Raw genomic sequence first — 25,924 nt, forward strand, 5'->3', positions numbered from 1 at the left:
TGTCATACAGAAAAAACATACAAAATGTGAAAAATATATTAGCGGGATAAGTGAGAGTTAACTTTCGAAGAATAGATTATTCTACTCCTTAATGTGATGACATTTGAAAGATAATGTACTTGGACTCTGAAGTTAGTATCAAATTTAAAACAGACCTCCACAGAAGAACATAAACAAGTATCAGTCATATAAAATATGGTATCATATTCTCTGCCACAATGTCAAATGTCTTATAAACCAGACCTAAATACAGTTAGGCAAGTTGTGTTCCCTGAAGCAAAGATCAGAATAGACAAAAGTCCTTTTCTACAGTACTTCAATGTGCTATTTAGCTAAACCAAATGCTTGATACACATTTCATGTAGAGCATATCTCACAGTAGTAAATCTAGCTTCCATTTTTTTCCACAGAAAGCTGAATGAACCCTAAATATACTGCTGAACCTGTTAAAAAAAATTATTTTTTTTGAGACAGAGTCTCACTCTGTTACGCAAACTGGAGTGCAGTTGTGTGATGACAGCTAACTGCAACCTCTGCCTCCCAGGTTAAAGCCACCTCAGCCTCCTGAATGCCCAGGACCATGGGAAAGTACCACCATGCCTGACTAATCTCTTAGTTTTTTAGTGATGAGGTCTCACTTTGTTGCCCAGGTTGGTCTCGACCTACTGAATTCAAGCAATCCACCCACTTCAGCCTCCCAAAGTCTGGGATTACAGGCGTGAGCCACTATGCCCAACCAAATTAAAATTTTTTATTTTATGCAAATTCAGTTATCTTGCATCTTCCTAATGTTTCTCTACCAACCAGAACCCAGAAATCAAGCCCAATTCGCACAAACACCAGTAAGTCTTGTATACTGAAACCAATCAGAAACATCAGAGTCTTCATCTCTCCTGTTTTTTCTCTCTCTCTACCTTGGTCTGTCTCTTCGCAGCCTCTGGTTTCTCTCCTTTTTCCACCTCTTTCAAACAACCTCTCTTCTTCCTCCTTCCCAATTTGCCATAACGAGAAATGTTAAGTATATACTAAAGCTTCTGTTGTTTTACTGAATAAAAATGTATATGCCCTGTTATTTTTAAAATATTTCATCTATAAATACATAAAATGCTGAAGATCTTTAATGAATATTCTTTTACTAATACATTGACAAATCCTGTAAAAATTTCAAATAATATACTGAACAAAATGTGAATGTACTTTCTACACCATTCCATTTCCATCTAGTTTGGTGTGTAACATGCCAATACTCCTCACACGCTTTGTATGCATGGGAAAGTCCTTGTGGAAACATGACAGACAGGATGCACTATTTCTCCATATTTTGACAAAGCTATTTTGGAAGCGGCTAGATAAAGAAGAATCAAAATGTATAAACACAGTTTTTTAATACCAAGCTCTGTGTGTGTATGTATGTGTAGAATTCCTACTTACACATAATTCTGTCATCTCGTATCTCATCTCTGAACCTCACATCATGGTTGTGGGATGAAGAATGAAATGAGATGCAAGGAGAGGTTTGGGTAAGGAATAGGCTGTGGGTGACCAACTCCTAGTTTGCTCGGAACTGAGGGGTTACTCAGAACGCAGGCCTTGTAAGTGCTGTAACTGGGCAGTCCTGGGCAAACCAAGACAGTTACCCTACTTGTTTTATAAAATTGCTTTTTAAAAAAATTACAGTGATATAGTAAGAAATAAGATTAAGGATGTGTGGGGAGGTTGTGGCATGCAGAGATCACACCACTGTAATCCAGCCTGCATGACACAGTGAAACCCTGTGTCAAAAAAAACAAAACAAAACACAAATATTTCATAATTTTTTTTTTTGAGACAGGGTCTCACTCTGTTGCCTAGGCTAGAGTGTAGAGGCACAATCATAGCTCACTGCAGCCTCAACTTCCCAGACTCAATTGATCCCTCCACCTTAGTCTCCTGGGTACACGGGTGCATACCACTACCACTTCCCACTAGTTTTTGTTTCTTTCTTTTCTTCTTTTTTAAGAGATGATGTTTTGCCACATTGCCCAGGCTGATCCTGAACTCCTGGGTTCAAACAGTCTGCCCACGTCTGCCTCCCAAAGTGCTGGGATTACAAGCTTGAGCTACAGTGCCCAGCCTCATAATTTTCCAGTCAATTATTTTAGAGTAGTGTCCACATTATTCTATTATTTTGTCTTCTCTCATCATCCTAAAATGTCATTTGCTGAGCATGAATGACTAACACTTGTCTACCAAAAGTATAAAAGAGATGCATTAGCTTTAAAAATGGTGTCCCCAATCTAATCTTATATAAAGATAAACCAGGAGGTAATTAAATGTTCAGTTCTGTTAAACAATAAATGATAATTTTACACAGGATGCATTAACAGTTTCTGTAAAATACAAGAACCATTAGTAGGCTGATTGGTGAACCTGTAGAATGCACAGAAACACCTGTAATTCTTTTCAAAGCATATCAATGGCCTAGATATATCAATAACATCTGGAAATCACTGCCTTGGTTCATTTAATACTAACATAATTGAGTAGTATTTATATTATTTACAGTAGTCATACATTTCTGGAAATCTTTTTACTGTGTAAAGGAGGAAGAAAAATATTTACGAGCGATCTTTCTTTAGTCTTCTCTTCTAAATCACTTTCATTCTTCTCTTTGTTAGACACACAATACAAAACACATATTGTCACTGACTGCTCAGGTACTCTGAATTTATGAAACTTTACATGCATTGTTTGATAATCAAAGTCAATCTTAGTTTCCAAAATGGAGAGTAGGGCAGCATGCTTATGCTTAATGGATGAATCCACTAACAAAAGTAGTGAAGTCAAATACAAAGTCATAAGAAAAAAGACTGTATATTAAAAATCTGAGTAAGGCTTACTATTTCTATCAGAGAGTTATCCAAAAGTTCATGCCTTTGAGAGAAAAAAAATTAGACATAATACCTCACAGAATTTCCTTCCAAAAAAAAGGCAACATTTTCTGCCCAGTTGAAGTGAACAGGCATTATTTGACACAGGGTCTTGATTTAGTGTGTTTGTGAAGAAATGGTAGATTTTAAAGTCTTTCCTGTGCTTAATGGGTACAAAATTATGACAACAATTACTTTTCCTCCTGCTCTTGCTGATGCCTAGAGTAAAACTAAACTTTAAAAATCCTAGCTGTCTTTAATACAATGCTTCCCAACCTTTTACACTTCACAGTAAAATAAAGATCAAAAGCTACAAGGCATACCAGGTTCACTGGACAATATGCTTGAAACCAGAATTCACTGGCCTGGAGGCTTCTCTGAACACCTTGCAGGCTGAGGCATGGTTGTAACCTGTCCGTATCACCCAGTCTGAGAAGCTATGCTTGAATGTAGGCCATACTAAATACGTGAAAGTTTAAAAACATCATATATACGGTTCATTGCAATTAAATGACTGACATCATGATTAAACAAAAGAATGAAAACAGCAGTTCCTAATGGTTCTGACGACTACTGCAGCAATAACAATCAATAATTCCTGTCATTCTTACACCACATTTTAGCCCAGATACATCAAACTCAGTTTTAGGCACCAAGACTCATTCAGGCCCAAGAAGGCAGTAAGGAAATCCTACCCTGCACGTTGCAGATTTAAGTTTATGGGCATCAAGTGCCAAAATGTCACAAACCGACATGCAGAAACTGAATGACCATGGGATGAGGAAAGTGTGCTGAAATTCTGAAAGAAAAACGTTTCTTCACTTCAACCTCTTAATCCAGAAATGGACTCATAATGTAAATAGTAGAGACCCCAAATAGGTTGCCAGGCTATTTACAAATTTACTACTAATAAGCAACATAGTCCACTATCAGTACAATTTAATGTTAGAAGTGGAAGGAATTAAGAGCAATGGCTTAAGATTTCTATAAAGGAGGAAATCCAGAGTGACCGTCTGGTTAGAAGTGGGAGCTGGGGAATGTGTCTTGAGGCTCAGCAAGCAAAGCAAGCATGTTTTCCCCATCATCCAAACTGCGTTCATGAGGTGAACATCAGGGAGCTGATGAGGACATGAAAGACTATGGTAAAACCCCTTCATGCCATTACTGAGTGTTAGAGAGTATCTAAATTTATTTGGTGCCTTCTCATATTGATAATGTAAATGGTTAAATATTCTCACATTAGGTAGAAAACAAAATTAGGTGTTCCAACAAACAGGATATAGCAACAATTTAGGTATTATTTTTTTACATAAACTAGTGAGAAATTAATTCTTAATGAATTCCAGTATCATTATATTCACCTCTGCAAATGTTCCTGTTCAGCCTACACTGTGCTTAGATGGGCATGGTCATTGAAAATACAGGTTGTATTTGTAAAATAAGAACTAAGCAGAAAAGAAGATTTTAACATGTAATTTGCACTACTGAAGAAGTCTTTGAGGGGATTTCTTCGAATTTTTAGGCAATCATGAAGCAAAAGCAGTTTTCCTTAGGTAATCACAAGGAATTTGGGTCATTAATAAAAATTAAAAACTTCATTATATAATGTGTATTCCCAAAAAATGAATTTACTTTCTAAAGTACAACAAAGGTTTCAATAATTTTTCTGTTGCTATAAACACCAATTTATTAGGAAACAGGAACCGATAAAACTATTTTAAGTTAACCTGCACATAAAAGAAGGCTTTGCCACCAATGCTAAATGAGACAGCGGCAAACAGGTATGGATTTACTTGAGAACTGCTGCTACTGTAGGCATAGCAATTGGATTTGCATTTGAACAAAGTCCGAGTTATTAGTAATGAGAACAGAGACAAATCTGAGACTGATCAAAGTAAGTACCTAAATCAGTTTGTGATGCTTTTAAATACATCAGGTATAAATATATTTGAAATACTCATTCCCTTATCTTTCGCAGTTTAATTTGAAGGTCAGACTTACAAAGAGTTCCCAAAGTTAATCCAATGCATTCCCCCCACCCTATAATTTCATTTCGTCTCTGGGAATCAGAATGATATAGTAACAAGAACATTCAATAAGGAGCTAGGATTCATGAGTTCCAAAAATTCTGACTGCAATCAACTTAGATGATTGCTTTGAGTAAGCCATTTACTAGGCTTCTAGGTTTCAAGGACATCACCTATAAATTAAGGACCGGCTCAAAATTTCTGCGACCCTACCTGAAATATGTCATTGTATTATATATATAGTCCTGTTACTATGGATACAAATAACATTTGCATAAGTTTTGAATGTTTGGTTTCTTATATGTCATGGATTTTTCTTGGTGTACATTTACAGTTCCTGTCCTATGCTAAATATATACTTAGATCTTTAAGTTAAGGCTGTATTTTTTAAGAAATGAACTCAGTGAGCAGAGACTACTTAATTGTCTAGTAAACTTAGTGAACTGTGCATGTGGTAACTAATTGACTGATATTCACATATAAAGTATGTACTTTATATTGCAGTTTAACAAATTTAGTCTAATTCCATCATCAGAAATAACGGGCGGTGGAACTCACTTAATGAGCTTCAATATACCAATATGTTCATTCATTTGATGAGAAATTATTAAAGAATACTGACCAAGACCATATTTAACACTACAATCAAATTAATATTCTTTTCTTTAGCAGTTTTTAAGCTAAGAATTCAATCTTTTAAATTTAAGCATTCTGGATGTTACCTATTACTTCAAAATTGTTCTCATTTCCTTAAATCTAAGCGCCTCCCTTTTTCTACCCTTCCCCTTTTTTCCTCCTTACAAACAGGATTCATAAAACATGAAGTGGGAATGTGAGAAGTGGACTCAGGAAGAGAAGACCTAATTACCTAAAGCATATTTGGAAAGTTAATACATATTTTGTCATGCCACATAACTAATCCCTTAAAAAGAAATCAATATTTAAGATATTTTGACAGCATAGGATTATTTGGCCATGCAGATATCAGATACACAAATGCTGAATTCTGCCACATTCCTAGTCATAAAAAGATTCAGGCTAAATACAAACTATTGATTGTATTGATCTCTAGCCCATTTTGGCACTTCGACAGGTGGTCATCTCTGATCTAGATGTTTTACAGGCACACAGTTCAGTTTTTCCTAAATACAGCATCTTATAGTTTCTTTTAAATTTTAATAAATAACGTATTATACAAACACATATGTTTCACTGTTATTGTGTCAAATAATATTTTTTGAGAGTGGTTACTCCTTAGGATCATTATCTAAAGGTATATAAGAACATCCAGAAATGACTTAGACAACTGCTTAAATACTTAAGAATCACAGGTGTTTGAAATGGAGTGAGGGGATAATTATGATTACTTTTGTATGTGATTTTGTGTCACACACACACACACACACACACCCCTCATTTCAAACAAAACAGAATTTCATAAAAAATTTTATGTAACTTCTATTTCTACCAATCATTATGTTACATGAAATAGTATTTGATCAATAAGGCAATTCTGCCACAAATTTTATATATAGGTCAAGATTACTACATGATTTGCATGATTTGCTTCTTTAAAAAGCAAGATTGTAATATTTAGACTTTATTCAATAAGTGTCATGGTACAAATTCCTTTAATGTAGCCAACATAATTCCTTAACATTATCATGAGAATGACTATTACACCTTGCATGAGTTACTTACTCCAGGGATCAACAACCTACAACCTGTGGACTAAACTGAGCCCATCGCCTATTTTGTTTGCTGGAACATAGCCAAACCTATTCATTTACATATTATCTGAGGCTGCTTTTATCCTACAATGATGGAGTTGAGCAGTCTGCAGCAGAGACTGCATGAACAGCAAAGTCTCAATTATTTCATCAGCCCTTTACAGAAAGTTTGCCAATCCTGAGCTATCCTAAGGCTCTCATCATAACAGAACCTACAGCAGTCAAGACACTATTACCAACAGAACAAACACAGTGCTTTCATAAATAAAGAACTAAGCAAATTAATCAATGGTGATTACATTAAATGATTCAGATATTTAAACCCACCAAAAGTTAATGCTAAAATCAAAATGAGTATGTTTCTTCCAATAGTCTTATTGTTTCATTATAAAACTTGTTTTAAATGTAACTTGTAAAGTCATCTGACTTAATCATATGTTTGACATTTTTATTTAATCAGAGTATTCGAGCAGAAATTCTTTGAAAGTCAAAAACTCAGACATAAAGCAACTTCATACATACTAGTGAAGGAAATTTCCTTTCAAATGTAGTGAACTAAATTTTTAAACATAGTGCTTTTTTTCCAACTAAATCTGCTTTTCTCAAAACTGTATAACTTTGTAATTACTTTATGTTTGTCCCTATAGTCTCTGCAAAAACAAATTTTGATTACTTTTTTTTTTTTTACCTTGAGATCACGGTAAACAATCTTTCCGGAATGTAGATAGTCCAAGGCAGAGACAATTTCTGCACCATAGAAACGTGTGCGGTCCTCAGAGAACACCCGCTCTCTCGACAAATGGAAAAACAGCTGCAGGGTAAACAGCAGGGACAGGATTGTAATAATTACTGATTTAGTGGGGGAAATTAACACAAACATAAAACACCTCTCATCACCATATTGTGATGATAGATAGTGTACTCTCAGTGGACTCTGAGCACTCTTAGACAGCAGCTGGCTTATCTTTTCCAGGTTTCCAAGGGGAAACTGCGAGCTGTTAAATCAGCGTTTTAATCAATATACCAATCTTGTTTAAGGCATTCTGCTTGCTACCCATTTAACCTTCAGTTACCAGAGAAAAAAAGTATGCATCATCAGACTGCAATTTCCCCCCACTATACTGTTGCTTCACTCTTTCAAGGATTAGGTATTGAAACATTACTAAAATAAATGAACACAAGCATAGATATATTTTCTACTTAATTATTTGACTTCAAAGAGAAGACTGCCAATTTGCTGAATCTGATTTATGTTAACTTGTTATATTCTATGATTTTTGATTCATCATGGTATCTCTAAAAATACCTTTGAAATCAAAGTGATCTTTTTTTATGGTGAGATACTTAAAAGTTTTAAGTTTTTAATTTATTTTAGTAATGCCCAAAATGAACTGAGAAACATCCATTATTCCCATCGTAATTCTCAATGTATATTCTATTTTCAATAATAATTAGCTACAATGTCAATCTTTTCTTATATAATCACTTAAAACTGTCATTTCATCCATTTCCTAGGTAAACACTTAAAAGAGACACCATTTGACAGTCAACAGCATTCACTGGTGCTTACTGTGACCAAGCAGCCAGCTCGCCAATAGGCGACCCCCTCATTAAAGAAACAACAAATATTTTCTCTCAATTGCACAGCATACATGAAGAAAGGACAGGTTTCAGGCACTATGAATCGACTATCATAGTTGAAACATGCTTAGAACAATGAAAAATTATTTACAATGCTGAGTATAATGCTAGGTTTCACGGTACTGACACACAACACATGTCTGTGAAAAAAATGAACGGACCAGTCAATGTACCCTTGACTGCAAGATCAGAAATTATTCTTTTGCATGGATCATTGACCCTTAATGTTTCTACAAAATTGGTGAAAATTACAGTTAACTAAGATTTGTTCTGCACACACCAAATCATTATTTCGGGTAACATAAAACAGGCTCCCTACGAATTCATTCTTCCCCTTTCCTACCCCCACCTCTGCTTAACAGCATATTATTTTACGATAAGCTTTATGCATGACCTATTGGCATAGTAAACAGAGAGAGAAAAAAAAAGTATCACCTATAGTCCCCAAAAGTGTAGCACAACAATAATTATATTAAAACTAAAATATTTTGCAGTCTCTAAACTTTAATGCTTCCTACTATATTACTGTATTTTATCAAATCTCAGATGTTACCAACTGGGACTGCACCATCATTTTATAAAACACCAAGGAAAAAAAGGTTGTCAGTTAACACTATGACACACGCTCTATTATAAAAGGCATTCTGATTACAGAAATGTTAAATATGTCTTCCAAATAATCAAATATAGTGCGAAAAATCAAATCATTTATATAATTACTCAGAGATACTTTTAAAAATTCATTCATTTTATATTGTCAATGTGTTACCATCCTAACAAGGATAGAAAGTAGAAGGAGCCACATTTTCCAGGTTAAAATAATTTTTGCCATGCAAAATATCACTAACTTTGATGAAATAAATGACGTGGTCTCTGTGGAGTTGTGGTAGTCTTCTAATGAGATGAAAGTAGTGATTAGGTTTCTAAATTTTCTTAAAAGAATGTCAAGCCTACTCTATCTACTTACCTAACTTTACAAAAAATATGGATCCTCCCTAAATATATAATGTATGCAGGATTCTAGATCTTTATTTAGACTACGTATCTTCAATGTGTCTGGCAGCCAATTTCTATAAAAATATCAGCTAAAAATTATATTTAAGGGAAAGAATTTACTTCTCAGTCTGCTATCCAATGTGAACCCTTACTACTTTATGGAACTTATTCTTGTTAAGATAACCAACAACCTCTTAATCACCAAATCCAATAATCTATTTACAGTCTGCACTGCTTCTTCCAATTTTGAAGCTTAGGACATCACCTACTGCCCTCTTTATTGAAACACATTTCATGGCTTTGGTAATACGACTCTCTCCTGACTTTCCTCCTAACTCTCTGGATACTACTTCTCGGTTTCTACTTTGGCTTTGAACCAACTTTTCAATTCAGCATTCATTTAGTGAGTATCAATTATTTTAAAGTCACTGTTGGGCACTGCAAAGAAAAAGAGGGAATACAATGATGATGAAAACAGAATCTCTTATGTTTACAAGCACTGATTGTGGTAATGTTCTCATGGGTATGCACTGAAGTCCAAACTCATGAAGTTCTATCTATTAAATACGTACAGCATTTTGTATAACAATCATACCTCCACAAAGTGGTTTAAACCAAAGACATAATTCCTGCCATTAAGCAATATGAATGTAGAGGACACAGGCATTGATTTTTTTAAAAAGAGGGTTGTTATAAATTTAGTAACTCAGATATTAAAAATACTTTGAAGGCAAGGAGGGATTAATCTGTGCTGGCATCATGTGGGGAGACTTGATAGATAAGATAATGCTTTACTTAAGTTTCAAAGAACCGGTTTTTCACAAATGGAAAATGTAAGGGGGAAAAATCCCCAAAAAAGTGCTACTCAAGTTTTATTCATTTTTATTTCCAACACAGCTTAGAATAGTACCTGCACACAGTAAGTAATTAATAAACATTTACACAGTATTAATACCAAGAAAGAAAAACAGCCATGGCAAGAAAACACATGAAGGGAACACATGTAGCTGAAAAATAATATGCATTCAGAGAAACAATAGAACTTCCGGGGGGGAAAAAAAGATTATGTCAGATTGGTTAGGATCTTTACTCCCACGATATGAGCATGACATTTTTTTTTTCTGTAGATAAGTACGAAAGAATTTTAGGTTAAAAATTAGCAAAATTTGGTTCCACATATGCAAATCAATGAAATAATTCATCACATAAACAGAAGTAAAAACAAAAACCACATGATTATCTCAAGAGACACAGAAAAGGCCTTCAACAAAATTCAACATCCCTTCATGTTCAAAACTCTCAATAAACTAGGTATTGAAGAACATACATCAAAATGATAAGAGTTATTTATGACAAACCCAGAGCAAACATCATACTGAATGGGCAAAAGCTGGAAGCATTCTCCTTGAAAAACAACACAAGACAAGGATGCCCTCTCTCTCCACTCCTACTCAGTTTAGCACTGGAAGTTCTGACCAGGTAATCAGACAAGAGAAAAAAATAGGTATTCAAACAGAAAGAGAGAAAGTCAAATTGTCTTTGTTTGCAGACGACAAGATCTTGTATCTCAAAAATCCCATCCTTTCAGCCCAAAAGCTTCTTAATCTGGTAAGTAAATTCAGCAGAGTCTCTGGAAATAAAATTAATGTGCAAAAGTCATAAGCATTCCTATACACAAACAACAGAGAGCCAAAACATGAATGAACCCCCATTCACAGCTGCTACAAAGAGAATAAAATACCTAGAAATACAGCTAACAAGGGCAGTGAAGGAACTCTTCAAGGAGAACTACAAACCACTGCTCAAGGAAATAAGAGAGAAGACAGACAAATGGGAAAATATTCCAGGCTAATTAATAGGAAGAATGAATATTGTGAAAATGGCCATACTATCCAAAGTAATTTATAGATTCAATACTATTCTCATTAAACTTCCATTCAAACTCTTCACAGAATTAGAGAAAACTATTTTAAAGTTCATATGGGGCCAAAAAAGAACCCATCTAGCCACGATAATCCTAAGCAAAAAGAACAAAGCTGGAGCCATCACATTACCCAACTCCAAACTATACTACAAGACTATAGTAACTGAAACAGTATGGTACTAGTACAAAAACAGGCACATAGACCAATGGAATAAAATAGAGAACTCTGAAATAAAACCACGTATCTATAATCATTTGCTTTTTAACAAACCTGACAAAAATAAGTAATAGGGAAGGACTCCCTATTCTTTCATTCATTCTGAGACAGAGTCTCGCTCTGTCATTTATTATTTGTTTGTTTTGAGACAGAGTCTCATTCTGACAACTAGGCTGGAGTGCAGTGGTATGATCTCAGTTCACGGCAACCTTCACCTCCCAAGGTCAAGTGATTCTCCTGTCTCAGCCTCCTGAGTAGCTGGGATTACAGGCATGTGCTACCACATGGTGCTAATTTTTGTATTTTTAGTAGAGACAGAGTTTAACCATGTTGGCCAGGCTGGTCTCAAACTCCTGACTTCAAGTGATCCACCCACCTCAGCCTCCCAAAGTGCTGGGACTGCACGTGTGAGCCACCATGTCCAGCCAGGATTCCCTATTTAATAAATCATGCTGGGAGAACTAGCTAGCCATATACAGAAAATTGAAACTGGACCCCTTCCTTATACCTTATACAAAAATTAACTCAAGATGGATTAAAGACATATATAAAATCCCAAACTTTAAAAACCCTAGAATAAAATCTAGACAATACCATTCAGGATGTAGATACAAGCAAAGATTTCATAATAAAAATATCAAAAGCAATTGCAACAAAGTCAGAAATTGGCAAGTGGGATCTAATTAAACTAAAGAGCTTCTATATAGCAAAAGAAACTATCATCAGAGTGAACAGGCAGCCTACATAATGGGAGAAAATTTTTGCGGCCTAGCCATCTGACAAAGGTCTAATATCCAGAGTCTACAAGCAACTTAAACAAATTTACAAGAAAAAAACAACCCCATTCAAAAGTGGGCAAATGATGTGAACAGACACATAAAATAAGACATTTATGTGCCCCCAAAAAAAACATGAAAAAAAGCTCCACATGACTGATCAGTAGAGGATGCAAATCAAAACCACAATGAGATACCATCTCACACTAATCAGAATGGCAATTATTAAAAAGTCAAGAAACAACAGATGCTGGCAGGGCTAGAGAGAGATAGGAATGCTTTTACACTATTGGTGGGAATGTAAATTAGTTCAACCACTGTGGAAGACAGTGTGGCAATTCCTCAAAGACCGAGAACCAGAAATACCCTTTGACCCAGTAATTCCATTACTGGCTATATACCCAAAGGAATATAAATCATTCTACTACAAAGATACGTGCATGCATATGTTCACTGCAGTACTGTTCACAATAGCAAAGTAATGGAACCAATCAATCAAAGTAATGGAATCAGCCCATCAATGATAAGATGGATGAAGAAACTGTGGTACATACACACTATGGAATACTATGCAGCCATAAAAAGGAATGAGCTCATGCCCTCTGCAGGAACACAGATGGAGCCGGAGGCCATTATCCTCAGCAAACTAACACAGGAAAAGAAAATCAAACACCACATGTTCTCACTTTTAAGTGGGAGCTAAACAATGAGAACACACAGTCACAGGGAGGGGAACAACGCACACTGAGGCCTATGGGGTGGAGCTGGGGAAGGGAGATTATCAGGAAAAAGGGCTGATGTATGCTGGGCCGATGTGTTGATAGGTGCGGCAAACCACCATGGCACACATTTACCTATGTAACAAACCTGCACATCCTGCACCTGTACCCTGGAACTTAAAAATAAAATAAAATAAATTTAGCATAATTTTAAAAAGGCAATTCAAGTAGCAATGAGAGAATCAACTAAAAACACGAGACTGCACCCTGCTTAACAATTTTTAAAGTACAACAAAAAAAGTTACTTACCACCTATATAACACTAACTGTTGTGAAAAGGTACAGACACAATGAGAGAAAACCATACCAATCTGAAAGGACATCACTATCTGGTTACAATAGCTAGACAGAGAAACTTTTCTACTAAAATTATGGTAATTATTATAAAGCAGAAAAGATTTAAAGAATAAGTATGTTTGATATTATTAGAAGTTATATTTGAGCTCGCAGAGAGCTTCTAAGGGACATCAGGTAAGGTAGTAGTAACAGACATTTCAAGAGAATCGATATTACAGAGGGAACTAGCTTTTACCCCTTGGGTCAAGGGAGAGATCAACAATGTTGAGGTTTTTCTACGACTATGTAGATGCTGATATAAAGGAAAATGATGGGGATGGGGACAGAGGAGTAATGGGTTTTATTTTGACATGCTGATATCTAAATAGACATTTGATAACATAGCTTGCAAGGTCATGAACATGGATATGGAAATCATTCATAGAAAGGATATTGTTAAGACGAAGAAAGCAAACAACAGCCTAGGAATTTAGTAAAAACTGAAAAGAGAAGTGAAGATAGAATCCTAGGGTACTACTATACATAGGACAGGAAAAAGAAGCCAACAGGATATGGAGATGGAATACTAAGAGATATTTAAAAAGGAAGCAAGAGTACAACAGCTGAAGAAGTGAAGGAAAAAGAAGATTTCAGAAAGACAGGAACATTTGCTGGACTTAGGAATTAGGTCATCTTTTACCTTTCAAAGATAAGTTGTCATATTTAGGCAGGCTGAAAAGAAAATCTGAAGGTAGAAATAATACACCATTCCTTCAGGAAAAAAATGAATGATATGAGCCAAGGTATTACTGAACCAGAGGGTTTTTGGTGCAACATATTAAATAGTGCCTTCATGAAAAATTGTCTGTCTGAAGAAATTGAGGTATTATATAACTAAATTCATATGGAATAGGCATACAAATTAAAAGAACAAATAATGAAGGATAGGTTATTTTAAGTTATAAAAATTTAACACAGAATACTTGAACATGACAATATATGATAAGGTATATGGGTACATGACTATTTAATAAATAGTGCCACAATAATTAACTCTGAAGAAGCATAAAATTTAATTTTCCTCTCATATCATAACAAAATAAAATTTCTATGTATTAGTCAAGTGTAAAATTAAAAAACTACAAAATATGTGTAAGTACATATCTAGTCTCAAGATGGAGAAGAATTTTCTAAGCATACAAGAAATGGAAGAAACAGACTTCACTTTTCCTTAAGACAGTGGATTAGAGCTTTCTGCATGTCTCAGCCACTTGGACATAGCAAGAGAGTAGATACAGATCAACTCTGTGAGCATTAATTCAAGAAGGAAAACAGGAATCTACCAGAATCATGAAGTATACCCCAGGTACCAGAAGGCCAGCAACAGCCCCAGTGACAGCAACCAGTTGATAAAAGTAAGTGAAGTCCCAGTGTGTGAGAGAGGCAGGGAGCCTCCCTCTGTGACTCACCCTTCCACTAGGGATCCAAGCAACCCAGGCCAAGGACAGCACTTTGTTTCTCCCAATACTTGAGGTAACTTGGGGGGTGGCTTGGAGTCACAGTGAGGGGAAAGCTGCAGGCACTTTCCCAGACCCAGGAAAGAGAGCAGGACAATGTTTTTAATTTCGGCACATAAAAAGTCAGCCATTCCTTGGTGACCCAGCAGTGTGGCTGCACAAGCATGTTAGTCTTGGACCAGAGATTAAAACACCTGCTCTGGAGTGGGACAGGCGCTTCACAGCCAAAATCGTGGAAAACGCCCCAACGACAGGGCTAGAATTGTGCTTTCGCCTATTGTCAGCCTGGGGCAGCAGGAGAGCTGCTACAGCTGCATTTTCTCCTGGGCTGCAGAACTTGCAGCCATGACCAGCTTGGCAACCTGGAACGGATCTGCATGAGCCGTTGCTAGGTACCCCATTCTGTTCTCCTGAGATCGTGGTGCAGTGGGGCTTTTTCTACTCCATCTCCAGGCAGATGTCCAACATTCAGAGTACCCATTTGCCTAGTTCACAAGTCTAAGCCACTGCACTCCTCCTGGACATAGTTTGTGGTGAAGCAGAGCTCTCTCTGCTCCATACCCAGGCAGATCTCTAGGCATTTGGAGCACCTCCTTACCTGCTTCTGGAGTTTGAGTCGCCCCACCCCTCCTATGCAGAAATCTTGGTGTAGGAGGTGTCTCTGCTCCATGTTCTAGGCATCTTGAGCACCTACTCTCCTGGACTAGATGTTTAGACCATCGACCACCCCCCGTCCCTGTGCAGAGAACTTGGGGCTGAAGAAGCTTCCCAGTTATACAACTAGGCACATCTCTGAGGCCTTGGTGGCCACTCACCCCATTCTCCCTTGGCACCTTGGCACTAGTGCCTGTACCTGTCATCAAGGGACCCGTAGGTGGACCTGTCAGGTCTGGCCCTGCCATTCCTGCCATTCCTGCCCTCTGCCAATCCCCCAACCCTGGGGCTGAGCAGTGAGCCGTGTACATTCCGTGAACTAGCTATTGCCTATGGCAACAACGAGCTTCTGCCAGTAAACAAGTATCAAGCCATACACTAAGCCATGTTGGCCGCACTGGCTCTTACCTGCAAGCGCCATCTACAGGCTTGTCGGTCAAATGCCACAGCCCAATATAAAATTGGCCAAAAGAACAGAGGGCTAAAGAAATAAAGTCAAAGATCCTACCCAGAATTCTCCATAGTCACACCCCATGGGGAGGGGAAGAAAAGGGAAAAGAAAAAAAAATATAGCAATATTATAGAAAAAGAAAGAAAAGAAAAAATCCTACCCACATGAAAATAATTACAAAGTTACAAATGTTAGGGTCTTCAGATAAGAAAAAAGCAGTGTAAGAACTCTAGCACCATGAAAAATCTGAACGTAGTGATACCACCGAAGAATCACACTAGTTCTCCAGAAATGGTCACTAACCAAAATGGAAACTCAGAAATGACAGATAAAGAATTCAAAGTGTGAATTGAAAGTAAGCGCAATGAGATCGAAGACAAGGTTGAAAATCAACACAAAAATACTTATAAATCCAGGAAATGAAGGAAGAAGTAAGTATCTTTAAGAGAAATCAATCAGTTTCTGAAATTGAAAAATTCATAAGGAATTTCAAAATACAACTAGAAGCTTTAACAATAAACTGGACCAAGCAGAAGAAAGATTTGCAGAGCCTGAAGAACAGTATTTCAAACTAATTCAGTCACACAAAAATAAAGAAAAAATAATTTTAAAAAATGAACAAAGTCTTCAAGAAATATGGGATTACAGAAAGTGACAGAACCTATGAATTACTGGCATTCCTAAAAGATAAAAAGTAAACAATGTGGAAAATATATTTGAGGGAATAACTCAAAACTCTGGCAATCCTGTTAGGGAGGTAGATATCCAGGTACAAGAAATCCAGAGTACAACTGTGAGCTACTATACAAAATGAACATCTACAAGGTATATTGTCACCAGACTGTCCAAGGTCAACACTAAATTTAAAAAAATATATATTAAAGGCAGCTAGAGAAAAGGGGCAGATAAAAGGGAACGCCATCAGGCCAACAGTAGATTTCTAAGAAGAAACTTTACAAGAGATTAGGGGCCTAATTTTAGCATTCTTAAGGGAAAAAAAAAAGATGCCAATGAAGAATTTGATATACTGCCAAACTAAGCTTCGTAAGTGAAGGAGAAGTAAAATCTTTTTCAGACAAACAAGGAAATTTGTTACAACTAGACCAGCTTTATGAGAGATCTGTAAGGGAGTTCTAAATACAGAAATGAAAGAAAAATAAACACTACTACAAAAATACACACAAGTACATATAGCTCGCAGACCCTATAAAGCAACCACACACCAGAAAGTATAAAGCAACCAGCTAATAACGTCATGACAGGATCAAAACATTACATAACAGTATTAGCTTTGAATGTAAATGGTCTAAACACCTCACTTAAAAGGCACAGAGTGGTATGCTGATAGAAAAACAAGATTCATCCATCTGGCTATCTTCAAGAGATCCATCTTATATATAATGACACTCATACGCTCAAAGTAAAAGTTTGAGAAAGACCTACCATCCAAATGGAAAACTAAAACCAAAAAGGGCAGGAATCACTATTCTTAAATCAAATAAAACAGACTTCAAACAAACACCACCAAAAAGAAAAAGGACAAAGAAGAGTTATTTAATGATAAAGGGTTCAATTCAACAAGACAACTTAATTATTGCACATCCATGTATACATCTATGTATACATGTATGCACCCAACAATGGAGCACCCAGAGTCATAAAACAAGTACTTCTAGATTTACAAAAAGACATACACAGCAACACAATAATAGTGGGGGACTTCAACACCCCACTAGCATTAGCAAGATCACTGAGGCAGAAAACTGACAAATTCTGGACTTAAACTCAACACACCTGACCAACGGAAACTGAAAAACATGTATAGAATATTCCACCCATCAGCCACAGAATATACATTCTGATGTGCACATAGAAATATACTCCAACTGACCACATGCTCATCCCTAAAGTCCCAAAAAATTAAAAAAAAAAAAAAAGTGAAATCATACTAACCATACTCTTGGACCACAGTGGAATGAAAAGAGAAATCAATACCAAAAAGATATCTTAAACCACACAATTACATGAAAATTAAACAACTTGCTCCTGAATGTCTTTTGGGTAAACAACAAAATCAAGGTAGAAATAAAAATATCTTTGAAATAAATGAAAATAGGTAGACAACACACCAAAATTGCAGGGATACAGCAAAAGCAGTGTTAAGAGGAAAGCTAAAAGCATTGAACACCTACCTCAAAAAGTTAGAAAGATCTCAAATTAATAACCTAACATCACACCTAGAGGAACCAGGAAAACAAGAACAAACTAACCCATAAGCTAGCAGAAGAAAAGAATTAACTAAAATCAGAGAAGAATTAAATCAAATTAAGACCCAAAAATCCACACAAAGAAGTGATGAAGCCAAAAGCTGGTTCTTTGAAAGGATAAAGAAGACTGCTGGACTGCTAGTGAGATTAACAAAGGAAAAGAGAGAAGATACAAATAACTATTATCAGAAACGACAAAGATTACATTACAACTGATCCCACAGAAATATGAAACATCTTCAGAGGCTGCATGTCTACAAATATGAACAAGAAAACCTAGAGGAAATGAATAAATTCCTGGAAACACACTATCTCCCAAGATTGAATCAGGAAGAAATTGAAACACTGAACAGACCAATATCAAGTTCCAAAATTGAATCAGTAATAAAAAACCTATCAAGCAAAAAAAGTCCCGAGCAAGATGGATTCACAGCTGAATTCTACGCAAGGTACAAAGAAGAGCTGGTATAAATTCCACTGAAAGTATTAAAAAAAAAAAATCATTCTACAAAGCGAGCAACACCCTGATACCAAAACCAAGCAAAGACACAATGAAGAAAGAAAATTACAGGCCAATATCCCTGACGAACATAGGTGTAAAAATCCTCAACAAAACACTAGCAAACTGAATTGAGAAACGCATAAAAAAGTTAATTCACCATGATCAAGTAGGTGTCATTCCTGGGACGCAAGGTTGTTCAACACATACAAGTCAATAAATGTGATTCACCACATAAACAAAATTAGCTTTCAATAAAATCCAGTAACACTTTATGATAAAAACCCTCAACAAATTAGGCATCAAAGGAACATACGTCAAAATAATAAGCACCATCTATGACAAACCCACAGCCAACATCATACTGAACAGTCAAAAACTGGAAGCATTCCCCTTGAGAACTGGAACAAGATCTGGATGCCCACTCTCACCACTCCTATTTCAATACGGTACTGGAAAGCGCTAGCCAGAGCAAATCAGGCAAAAGAAAGAAACAAAAAGGCAACATAAGAGGAAAAGAAGTCGTCTAACTATCTCTCTTTACTGATGATAGTGATTCAATACTCAGGAAACCCTAAGGCCTCCACCAAAAGGCTATTAGAACTGATAAATGATTTTTGCAAGGCTTCAGGAGAGAAAACCAATGTACAAAAATCAGTAGGCATTTCTATGTATCAATAACATCCAAGCTGAGAGCCAAATCATTTACAATAGCCACACAAAAATAAAATATCCAGGAATACATCTAACCAAGAAGGTAAAAGATCATTACAAGGAGAACTACAAAACATCGTTAAAAGAAACCATAGATGACACAAACGAATGGAAAAACATTCCATGCTCATGGAGTGGAAGAATCATTATCATTCAAGCAGCCATATTTGCCTGCCCAAAGCAATAGACAGATTCAAAGCTATACCTATCAAACTACCAACATCATTTTTCACAGAATTGGAAAAAAAAACAACAACACTATGCTAAAATTCATAAGGAACCAAAAAACAGCCAGAATAGCCAAAGCAATCCTAAGCAAAAAGGAGAAAGCTGGAGGCATCATACTACCTGACTTCAAACTATAAGGCTACAGTAACCAAAACAGCATGGTATTATACAAAAACAGACACAAAGGCCAATGGAACAGAACACAGAACCCAGAACTAAAGCCAACCATCTACAATCATCTAATCTTTGGCAAGGTTGACAAAAATAAGCAATGGGGAAAGGACTCCTTGTTCAATAAATGGTGCTTCAATGGCTGGTGCTTCAGAGGCTTTTTACCATATGCAAAAATTAACTCAATATGAATTAAAGATTTAAATGTAAAACCTCAAACTGTAATAATTCTAGAAGAAAATCTAAGAAACACCATTCTAGACATCGGCCTTGGAAAACAATTTATGACTAAGTTCCTGAATAGCAATTGAACGAAACCAAAAATTGACAAGTGACACCTAATTAAACTAAGGAACAACCGTACTGCAAAGGAAACTATCAACAGGGTAAAGAGACGACCTATAGAATGTGATAAAATATTCACAAACTATATGACTAAGATCTAATATCCAAAACGTTTAAGAAAAACAACTCAACAAGCAAAACACAAGGAACCCCATAAAAATGAGCAAATGACATGAACAGAGATTTCTCAAAAGAAGACACAGAAGCAACCACCGCCAACAAAAATGCTGCACATCACTAATCTTCAGGGAAATGTAAATCAAAACCACAATGAAATACTATCTCACACCAGTTAGAATGGCTGTTATTAAAACATCAAACAATAATCAGTCTAATATGACAATAACACGTTGGCAAGGCTGTGGAGAAAAGGGAACACTTTTTAACACTGTTGCTGGGAATGTACATTAGTTCAGCCACTGTGGAAACCAATTTTGAGATTTTTCAAAGAACTTAAAATACAGCTACCTACCATTTCACCCAGCAATCACATTACTGTGTACCCCCAAAAAACCCAAATTGTTCTACCAAGTAGACACAGGCACTTGCATGTTCACTGCAGAACTATTCACAATAGCAAAGACGTGGACTCCACCTAGGGGGGCCCAATCAATGGCAGACTGGATTAAGAAAATGTAGCATATATATGCCATGGAATACTATGCAGCCATAAAAAAGAATGAAACCCTGTCCTTTGCAGCAACACGGATGCAGCTGGAGGCTGTTATCCCAAGTGATTTAAGGCAGGAACAGAAAATCAAATACCGCTTGCTCTCACTTATAAGTGGAAACGAAACAACTGGTACTCACGGACATAAATATGGTAACTATATAAACCAGAAACTACTAGAGGAGGTGAGGAGATAAAGAGTTGAAAGACTGATGGGTACTGTTGCTCAGTACCTCGTTATGGGATCATTTGTACACCAAACCTCAGCATCATGGCCATATACCCAGTTAACAAACCTGCACATGTACCTTCTTGAATTTAAAAGTTGAAAAAAATTTAAAAGAGATGGAATAAAAGGAAAATCCAGTAGAATTAGCCACATAAAGCAGCAAAAATAGAAATAAAATGGAATATTTATAACATGTGACAAAGTTCCTATCTTTAATATAAAAAAATTAAAAGAATAAAACACAAAGAAAAAATGGAAATAGATAAAGGTACAATTAACCTGAGAGGGCTACAAATTATTAATGTATATGAACATAGGTCACCTTATAATAATCAATGCAACAGAGACAAAACTTAAAAAGGGATACTTTTAAATTCATGAAGAAATAGCACTGTCAGTGAAAGTGAGGTAAGCATCTTTATATACCGTTGGCTATTAAACAAAAACAAATGAGGTGAGCCATATGATTACCCTCCTTTTGTCTGGGGGCACCATCTGACACATTATTCATGAAAAAAAATCACAAACATAATTAAAGGGTTTCATTGCTGAAAAGATAAACATCAGAGTTTGAGGATGATGAGGTAGATGGCATTTGCAGAACAGAACACTAGTGACGGGAAACCTATACAGACTCTGCACAGTTGAGTCGGCTGTTGAATACTAGGCAATGCGTGTGTAGGGTTAAACTTTACGAGGACAAGCAGAGAAGGAATGAAAAGCTGTATATATGTAATAATAGTTCCTAGAGCTCACACAGAGCTGAGAGACATTAAATAACAGTCTCTGAGACCACAGTGCAATCAAATTAGAACTCAAGATTTAAGAAACTCACTCAAAACTGCACAACTACATGGAAACTGAACAAGCTGCTCCTGAATGACTACTAGATAAATAATAAGGCAGAAATAAAGATGGTCTTCAAAACTGATGAGAACAAAGACACAATGTACCAGAATCTCTGGGACACATTTAAAACAGGGACTAGAGGGAAATTTTTAGCAGTAAATGCCCATGAGAGAAAAGAGTAAAGATTTAAAATCAACACCCTAATGTGATGATTAGAAGAACTAGAGAAGCCAGATCAAACTAATTCAAAAGCTAGCAGAAGACAAGAAATAACTAAGATCAGAGCAGAAATGAAGGAGATAGAGACACACACAAAAAAAAACCTTTCAAAAACTCAGTGAATCCAGGAGCTGGTTTTTTGAAAAGATCAACAAAACAGATAGACTGCTAGCCAGACTAATAAAGAAGAAAAAAGAGAAGAATCAAATAGATGCAATAAAAAATGATAAAAGGGATATCACCACCAATCCCACAGAAATACAAACTACCAGCACATAATATTATAAACACCTCTATGCAAATAAACCAGTAAATCTAAAAGAAACAGATAAATTCCTGGACACTTACACCTTCCCAAGACCAAATCAGGAAGAAGTTGAATCCCTGAATAGACCAATAACAAGGTCTGAAATTGAAGCAGCAATTAACAGCCTACCCACCAAAAAACGTCCAGGACCAGACAGGTTCACAGCCAAATTCTACCAGAGGTACAAAGAGGAGATGGTACCATTCGTTCTGAAACTATTCCTAACAAGAGAGTAACAGGGAATCCCCACTAACACATTTTATGAAACCAACATCATCCTGATACCAAAACCTGGCAGAGACAACTAAAAAAGAAAATTTCAGGCCAATATCCATGATGAACACTGATGTGAAAATCCTCAATAAAATACTGGCAAACCAAATCCAACAACACATCAAAAAGCTTATCCATCATGATCAAAGCAGTTTCATCTCTGGGATGCAAGGCTGGTTCAACATACACAAATCTATAAACATAACCCATCAAATAAACAGAACCAAACACAAAAACCACATGATTATCTCAATACATGCAAAGAAGGCCTTCATCAGATTTCAATAGCTCTTTATGCTGAAAACTCTCAATAAACTACATAAAGATGGAATGTATCTCAAAATAATAAGAGCTAATTATGACAAACTCACAGCCAATATCATAGTGAATGGGCAAAAACTAGAAGCATTCTCTTTGAAAACCAGCACAAGACAAGGATGCCTTCTCTCACCATACCTATTCAACATAGTATTGGAAGTTCTGGCCAGGGCAATCAGGCAAGAAAAAAGAAACAAAGTGTACTCAATTAGGAAAAGAGGAAGTCAAATCGTCTCTATCTGCAGCATGACTGTATAATAGAAGACCCCACATCTCAGCCCCAAATTTCCTTAAGCTGATAAGCAACTTCAGCTTTCATCTCAGAATACAAAATCAATGTACAAAAATCACAAGCATTCCTATATACCAGTAACAGACAGAAAGCCAAATCATGAGGTAACTCCCATTCACAATTGCTACAAAGAGAATAAAATACCTAGAAATACAACTAACAAGGGATATGAAGGACCTCTTCAAGGAGAGCTATAAACCACACTGCTCAAGGAAATAAGAGAGGACAAACACAGATGGAAAAACATTTCCGTGCTCATGATGAGGAAGAATGAATATCGTGACAATGGCTATACCGTCCAAAGTAATTTATAGATTCAATGCTATCCCCTTCAAGCTACCATTGACTTTCTTCACAGTAATGGAAAAAAACACCTTAAATTTCATATGGAACAAAAAAAGAGCCTACATAGCCAAGACAATCCTAAGCAAAAAACAACAAACAAATAAACAAAAACAAAGCTGAAGGCATCACACTACTGACTTCAAACTATACTACAAGGCCACAGTAACCAAAACAGCATGGTATTGGTACCAAAACAGAGATATAGACCAATGTACCAGAACAGAGTCCTCATTAGTAATGTCACACATCTACAACCATCTGATCTTCGACAAACCTGACAAAAACAAGTAATGAGGAAAGGATTCCCTATTTAATAAATGTTTTGGGCAAAATGGCTAGCCATAATCAGAAAGCTGAAACTGGATCCCTTTCTTATACCTTTAAAAAAAAATTAACTCCAGGTAGATTAAAAATTTTAACATAAGACCTAATGCCATAAAAACCCTAGAAGAAAACCTAGGCAACACCATTTAGGACATAGGCATGGGCAAGGGCAAGGATTACATGACTAAAACACCAAAAGCAATGGCAACAAAAGCCAAAATAGACAAATGGGATCTAATTAAATCTAAAAGCTTCTGCACTGCAAAACAATCATTAGAGTAAACCAGCAACCAACAGAATGGGAAAAAATGTTTGCAACCTACCCATCTGACAAAGGGCTAACATCCAGAGTCTACAAAGAACTTAAATTTACAAGAAAAAAAAAATCAAAAAGTGGGTGAAGGATATGAACAGATACTTCTCAAAAGAAGACATTTATGCAGCCAACAAACATATAAAACATGCTCATCATCACTGGTCATTAGAGAAATGCAAATCAAAACCACAGTGAGATATCACCCCACACCAATTAGAATGGCAATCGTTAAAAAATCAGGAGACAACAGATGCTGGGGAGGATGTGAAAAAGTATGAACACTTTTACACTTTTTTTTTTTGAGACAGAGTTTCGCTCTTGTTACCCAGGTTGGAGTGCAATGGCGCGATCTCGGCTTACTGCAACCTCCGCCTCCTGGGTTCAAGCAATTTTCCTGCCTCAGCCTCCCGAGTAGCTATGACTACAGGCGTGCGCCACCATGCCCAGCTATTTTTTGTATTTTTAGTAGAGACGGGATTTCACCCTGTTGACCAGCGTGGTCTCAATCTCTTGACCTGGTGATCCACCTGCCTCGGCCTCCCAAAGTGCTGGGATTACAGGCATGAGCCACCACGCCTGGCCCTCTTTTACACTATTGGTGGGTGTGTAAATTAGTTCAACCATTGTGGAAGACAGTGTGGCGATTCATCAAGAATCTAGAAATAGAAATACCATTTGATTCAGCAATCCCATTTCTGGGTATATACCCAAAGGATTATAAGACATTCTATTATAAAGACAAATGCACACATATGTTTATTGTGGCACTGTGCACAGTAGCAAAGACTTGGAACCAACCTAAATGCCCATCAATAATAGACTGGATAAAGAAAATTTTGCATATATACACCATGGAATACTATGCAACCATAAAAAAGGATGAGTTCATGTCCTTTGCAAGGACATGGATAAAGCTGGAAACAAACCATCATTCTCAGCAAACTGACACAAGAACAGAAAACCAAACACTACATGTTCTGATTCATAAGTGGGTTTTGAACAATGAAAACACATGGATATAGGAAGGGGAATATCACACACTGGGGCCTGTTGGGAGGTAGGGGTGAGGGGAGGGACAGTAGAGGGTGGGGAGATAAGGGAGGCATAGCATTAGGAGAAGTACCTAATTTAGATGACGGAGTGATGGATGCAGCAAACCACCATGGCACATGTATACCTATGTAACAAACCTGTACATTCTGCACATGTACCCCAGAACTTAAAAGTATTTTTTAAAAAATTGCCTCAATAGTGCAGCAGTGTTGGTGCTAGAGCAATCGATATTCCGGATCAGTCTTACTAAGCTTAAAAGCAAGCATTCATAGATGATACGGTTTATACGTAAGAACAATGCCACAAAGTATTTTTTAAACCCCAAATTTCCAGCATTAAACAATGTAAAATTCAATGTCTGGCATCGAATAAAAAATGAACAGGCATAAAATGAAACAGGAAAATAATAACCTATAATCAGGAGAATAATCAATGAATAGAAACAGGCTGTGAAAATGACACAGAAGATATAATTAGAAGAATACTGTAACAAAATATCTGCTGAAAATATAAAAGTTCAAAAGGTAGAGGGAAGCACAGTTAAGATGAAGACGCAAAAACAAAAGTCCCAAATCAAACTTTAAGAGATGTAAATGTCTGAGATAAAA

The 25,924-nt window shown here is 36.4% G+C and overlaps 1 protein-coding gene across 4 annotated transcripts in view; it reads right to left on the reverse strand.

Moving 5' to 3' along the window:
* The window catches only part of AKT3 (AKT serine/threonine kinase 3), a 318,464-nt gene that overhangs the window by 62,933 nt on the left and 229,607 nt on the right, over window positions 1–25,924 (reverse strand). For all 4 annotated transcript variants that reach the window (XM_039464326.2, XM_039464325.2, XM_074385420.1 and 1 more), the window contains one exon: window positions 7,355–7,477. In XM_039464326.2, the coding sequence (XP_039320260.1) occupies window positions 7,355–7,477 (123 nt within the window). The remainder of the gene's footprint in view (window positions 1–7,354; window positions 7,478–25,924) is intronic.

The sequence above is a fragment of the Saimiri boliviensis genome, chromosome 14 (assembly GCF_048565385.1).
Source record: "Saimiri boliviensis isolate mSaiBol1 chromosome 14, mSaiBol1.pri, whole genome shotgun sequence".
In the NCBI taxonomy this organism is placed as follows: domain Eukaryota; kingdom Metazoa; phylum Chordata; class Mammalia; order Primates; family Cebidae; genus Saimiri; species Saimiri boliviensis.